Source organism: Haematobia irritans, chromosome 3, assembly GCF_050003625.1.
Source record: "Haematobia irritans isolate KBUSLIRL chromosome 3, ASM5000362v1, whole genome shotgun sequence".
NCBI lineage: Eukaryota > Metazoa > Arthropoda > Insecta > Diptera > Muscidae > Haematobia > Haematobia irritans.
Window position 1 is genome coordinate 142,050,763 of NC_134399.1, and position 6,450 is coordinate 142,057,212.

The window sequence follows — 6,450 nt, forward strand, 5'->3', positions numbered from 1 at the left end:
GATTGCTTTATTATTGAGGACTGTAGCGTGATTACAACAGACAGACAGACAGACGGACAGACGGACATCGTTATATCGTCTTAGAATTTCTCCCTGATCAAGAATATATATACTTTATATAGTCGGAAATCGATATTTCGATGTGTTACAAACGGAATGACAAACTTATTATACCCCCATCACCATTCTATGGTGGTGGGTATAAAAAGGTTTTACAAAATTTTTTATAGAAATAAAATTTTGACAAAACTTTCTATAGAAATATAATCTTGACAAAATTTTCTATAGTAATAAAATTTTGACAAAATTTTCTATAGACATAAAATTTTGGTAGATTATTTTTGGAGAACGGCTATATATAACTATAGACCGATATGGACCAATTTTGGCATGGTTGTTAGCGGCCACATAATAACACAATGTACCAAATTTCACCACGTACCAAATTTCAACCGGGTCGGATGAATTTTGCTCCTCCAATAGCTCCGGAGGTTAAATCTGGGGATTGGTTTAAATTGGTGTTATATATAATTAAGACCATTATGCATGGTTGTTAGAGGCCATATACTAACACCACGTACCAAATTTCAACCGGATCGGGTGAATTTTGCTCTTCCACGGGGCTCCGGACTCCGGAGTCCGGAGGTCAAATCTGGGGATCGGTTTATATGGGGGCTACATATAATTAAGGACCCATGTGGACCAATTCCTGCATGGTTGTCAGAGACCATATACTAACACCACGTACCAAATTTCAACCGAATCGGATGAATTTTGTTCATCCATGAGGCTCCGGAGGTTAAATGTGGGGATCGGTTTATATGGGGGCAACATACAATTGTGCGCCGATGTGGACCAATTTCTGCATGGTTGTTAGAGACCATATGCTAACACCATGTACCAAATTTCAACCGAAACGGATGAATTTTGTTCATCCATGAGGCTCCGGAGGTCAAATCTGGGGATCGGTTTATATGAGGGCTATATATAATTATGGGCCTATGTGTGGTTGTTAGAGACCATATGCTAACACCGTGTACCAAACTTCAGCCGGATCGGATGAAATTTGCTTCTCTTAGAGGCTCCGCAAGCCAAATCTGGGGATCGGTTTATATGGGCGCTGTATATAATTATGGACCGATTTGGACCAATTTTTGCATGGTTGTGAGAGACTATATACTAACACCATGTACCAAAATTCAACCGGATGGGTTGAATTTTGCTCCTCCAGGAGGCTCCGCGAGGGTCGGTTTTGGGGCTATAAATACGTAAAAATGGTTTGATATGGCCCATTTGCAATACCATTCGACCTACATCAATAACAACTACTTGTGCCAAGTTTCAAGTCGATAGCTTGTTTCGTTCGGAGGTTAGCGTGATTTTAACAGACGGAGGGACCGACATGCTTAGATCGACTCAGAATTTCACCACGACCCAGAATATACTTTATGGGGTCCTAGAGCAATATTTCGATGTGTTACAAACGGAATGACAAAGTTAATATACCCCCTACTACAGCAAAAATTCTCCAATTTAGCATCGTTTTTATTTTGTTATTTTCTGTATAAAAATATTTCTTGTATAAAAATATTTTCATAATTTGGCAAACCTTCACAAAAGAATTTTCATGGATGTGGAAATTTAAACGGCACAGATCCAAATCCCGTTGGGATCAATTTTTAATTTTATGTTCATTGTTCTTATTTTGTATTTAATTATTTGTTGTTGATTTTCTATTTTCTTTTTACGATGTTTAATTGCTCACAATTTACTTTTGTAAATAAGTTTATTTCTAACACTTGTCAAAAGAACTTAGTCGGAAATGGAAAAATAGATATTGGATCCCCGTGTGCGTTTAAAAAGAAATCTTTGTGAAATAACTTCCAATGGGAAAAGTTTAAAACCCATGATGAAGTGCTTATGAGTTTCGAACCTGAAAATCTAAGTGAAATAATTCCTATTTGTTTCCAATTGTTGGAATCTTTGATACACCTTCAGCTACGAGTTCATATAATTTAGCAATCAACAATTTTTTCAAAAACAGAAAAAGTCGACCCTTGTCAATGGGTTTTTTTTTACCTAAAAAATTATTAAGTTTTTTAATCCAAAAAGAAAAAATGGATGTTAGTTTTCTAAAAAGCCGAAAAGTTGGCTTATCATTTCTGATTACGTTGGCCCATAGGTTAGGTTATGTTAGGTGGCAGCCCGATGTATCAGACTCACTTAGACTATTCAGTCCATTGTGATATCACATTGGTGAACTTCTCTCTTATCACTGAGTGCTGCCCGATTCCATGTTAAGCTGATTGACAAGGGACCTCCTTTTTATAGCCGAGTCCGAACGGCGTTCCACATTGCAGTGAAACCATTAAAGAAGCTTTGAAAACCTCAGAAATGTTATCAGCATTACTGAGGTGGGTTAATCCACCGCTGAAAAACTTTTTGGTGTTCGGTCGAAGCAGGAATCGAACCCACGACCTTGTGTATGCACGGCGGGCATGCCAACCATTGCACCACGGTGGCTCCCTAAGGCGGCCCATACTGTTAGATTCTTACTGTGTATTTCGAAATACTTGGTTTTAAATTTGCTTCAGAACAAAAGAACAATTATTTATTTCACCAATATTTAAAAATGAAATTGTGAAAATGAACCCTTTAATACACAAGGTCACCGATTTCTCCGAAAAAAATATATAATATGCAAAATGGTAAACAAAGAACATATGCATACTACATTAAAAAAAAAATTATCTGTTTTCTTTGAAACTTGAATAGTGGTTGTATTTTTGTATTTTAGTAGAGAATAGAGATATTTTTACATTACACAGTTTTTTTTTACAGTTTCTGGTAAACACTACTTAACATCCAAATTCTTATTTTGATTAATTTTTTTTTTTGTTTTGAATTTTTGATCAAAGTTTTATTTTTATTTTTGACTGGAGATTACTCAGAAGTACAACAAATGTTCTGGAAAAACAAATTTTTAGAAATAGCGCCATCATGTCCCAGCAAAAAAAGCGTCGCCAAAAAGTTAGTAAAAATGTTCTTTTTGGATCCGGAAATGGTGCCAAATTGACGCAGAAGCAATGAATTTAGCATGGGCTTGTCATAGGACGGATGTCCACCATTTCATCAACCGCTACACTGAATTTGCATCACTTCTTAAGGTGTGAGGTGAATTCAGTGTTTTGGATGTGAATTAAGAAATTATATGATATTTTGACAAATAAATAATTTTTAAAATTTTTTATGATTTTTAGTGCATTATAACGCTTGTCGGGAACGTTTGTCATCAAATATTTTCAAAAATTCACTATGTTTCTAGAAATGTAAAATAATTTTTTTTCGGCTAAATTTAAATAATTTGGACCATGTTATTAATTCTTAATCTGTTTTAACCTATTTGAAACAAAAAAAAACTTTCCCATTAAAAATATGAAAAAAGCGAGTTATAAAAAAATTGACTCAAATGAACTTCCTATACAGTTCTTTTTAAAGTTGTGCCTTGTGAAGAACTTCCATTATAAGAAAAAGGTTTAAAAAACAATAAAGAATTTCTCCTTAACAACTGACTCTCGAAGTTGTTGAAATATGTGGTATTGACACATACATATACAATTTACAAAAGTTTTAAACCAACGGAAATGAACTGAAACTTTGCCTGCACAGAAATTTTTGAAAATCAGCAATTTGCCCTACAAAAATGGATATTGATAATTAGCCGAGGACATATTTTCAAACCAATTAAGAGACTGGTGAAGATATTTGCAAAAAAACATAATCGATCAATGAAATCATTTAAATTTTCAAATCTAAAGCGGCATCTTTTACAAATTCATCAAATAAAATACGATGACAATGGGAAAAAAAAGACGAAGCAAATAAGGAACGTGTGTTTTCAACTCTAAAATTAATATTGACCGATAGTGATAACCGTTTTTGTATTTAATACACTACGCCTGGTTCCGTAGTAGGAAAATAATATTTTTCGGAGGCTATAGGCTTATTGGTGTTTAGTGAAACTACCATTGGTGCTATGCTTTTTCGAAGGTAAGATATTGATTGTTTTCTTTTTCAATGTAGCAATGTCCACATGAAAAAAAATTAATAATTAAAATTTTTCCATAAATAAAATTAATTTATTTATTTTTGATTTTATTATAGGGAGGGATTCTTATGAAAAATATTATGAGATTTGAAACATTTTTTCATTACTATGCTAACCGTTAATTTGTGTATTCGCTAAAGCTTTCAAACATTCCATGTTATTGCCTATTTTCTTCACCAAATTGGATATTAAAGGGTTAGAAATAAAAAAAAAATTTTAAAAATATTAGTTAAATTAAATATAATCCTAAGTAGCTAAAGAATCAATTTATTCGAAAAATCAAAACTCAAACCCGAGGAGATTATTTTAATGTAAATAAAGAATTCCCCGGTAATTATTTAACAAATAAATCCTTGAGCGTAGAGCATAGTGAGGCATCACATGTATCCTTGGAATCATCCTCATCACCCTTGCCAAACCAGTTTAGTGTAGAGCGAACTGCATTGGCCGCCTGGGCCTGGGTACGACTTCTTCGCGATGCATTGTGATCTTTGGGCACAGCACCTTTAGCAGGAGTTTTTGAACTACTCGAAGTACTTGGACCCGATGCACTACCACCCGAGGGTCCAGAGGCGGAATTTTTTCGCAGGAAACCCTCAATGGCCGAACCAATGACCGTAGCATCAACAATTGTCCCCTTAGTGTGATCGGTCCAACTTTTCTGTTTACTACGCGGTACCAATTTCGGTTTACTTTCACGTAAAACATCTTTTGATTGTAACTTTTCGAGTACATCTTTGGACAGGGCCATAGCTGTACTCTTGCTACGTACACTCTTCTTACGGGCCATGGGTTCATGGCGATTGGTAAACCATCCAGATAGCGCAGCTGAGCTATTATCCTGAGCATCGGAAACCAATTGTTTGGCATTATTGAGTATGGAAACATCAAAACTATTGGATCGCGTGGAACGCCCCGCATTGGGATCCAAAAGATTCGAGCTACTATGGGAGGGAGCCTGTAAGGTGGATGAGGTGGTTGTCTTTGATTTTGTAGCCGATGCAGTGGCAGGTGGCGTTGGTTTATCCTCGCATTTGTGTATCTCTATCGCCGACGATGTTAGATTGCTGAATATAGAACCAATATCCGTTCGACTACCTAGAAAGCCAGTGCTTTTCTTTCGCCTGGTCGACGATCGATTACTGGTGGGTTGAGCTATACAGGGCGAAATAATGGCGGGATGTTCGGAGGCTCTACGATAACTGGGCGAAGGTGTTGGCTGAGCGGAGACACATTCGGAATATCGGCGATTTGTATAACGTTGGGGCGTTGTTCCACCTACCTCGTTGAGGGTTTCCACTTCGCATACCTTTTCACTGCTTGTGGTCCACAGTTTCATACGGGCCTTGCGTGATTGCACAATGTCATCCATTATGTCCAGCTGCAGGTTGTGTATACTGCCAATGGGATCTGTAGATGGTGGGCCGGTAGAAGTGTTGCTCTCACGTCGCGAACCCATTAGACGGCTGGTGAGATGGAAAAAAGGTTGAGATATTAAAAAATTGGCATTTAAGCCCATAATAAACCAACCAACCCCCTTCCCCAACTCACCTGTTTGGTAAAGCGGCCACCGACTCACGTCTTGCTCGGCCGAATACAGTTGTGGGAACCTTGGATATGGTCACCACCGAATGTCTTCGTCCCGAGGGTGCTGGAGCTTGTGAGAGGGTGGCGAGAAAAGCAGCTTCTTTAGGTGATGGGCCCGAACCTTCGCCGCCCCTTTCGGAGAGACGCCTTACTTGGCTGGCTGTAATACCTTCGGTGACTTGTTGTGAGGGTAGAGAATGTTTTCGACTTTCTCGTGGATCTCGCCATGGTGACAGAAGGTATGGATTCACTGGAGAATCAATATCTAAACTGGCTTTATTTGATGGGGTCTCATTACTTTCTTGATCCTCTTCTTCGACAATTTGTGATTCGTCGACCACAATCAATGGTTCTTGTTTACCCATCGATCCGAAACGGGATATGGAGGCACGTCGAAAGCGAAAATTATCTGAAATGAAGGAGACAAAAAGAAAAGTTTAACACAAAACGTAGAAATGCGAAAATGTTGCTTTTATTTCAATTCAAGTCGGGCATCGTCAGTGTATCGCCACTTTCATTAGTTTTAGCGTGCAAAAAGAAAAATGCCGATTTTTTTCATATATCTAGAGATTTAAAGCTTATGTTGCTATCATAAAAGGTACAATATCTCCTCGATGGTATATGTAACTTTCATAAGTGCTTGCAAGAGGTTCCTAAGAATTTGTCCCAGACTGGATAGACAGGCTATGGGATAGTCATAGTACGTTGTTCCAGGACGTGTCCTTTGGAATGAGTGAGTGAGTGGCCGGTCCCTT

At 37.5% G+C, this 6,450-nt stretch overlaps 1 protein-coding gene across 1 annotated transcript; it reads right to left on the reverse strand.

The window, feature by feature from the left end:
• Positions 1–4,442: 4,442 nt before the first annotated feature.
• LOC142229989 (uncharacterized) lies at positions 4,443–6,095 on the reverse strand. Its single transcript, XM_075300595.1, has 2 exons — positions 5,660–6,095; positions 4,443–5,574 (listed from the first exon to the last, which is right to left on the reverse strand). Exons 1-2 carry the CDS (start codon positions 6,058–6,060, stop codon positions 4,443–4,445), a joined length of 1,533 nt encoding a protein of 510 aa, XP_075156710.1. The 5' UTR covers positions 6,061–6,095.
• Positions 6,096–6,450: the final 355 nt, after the last annotated feature.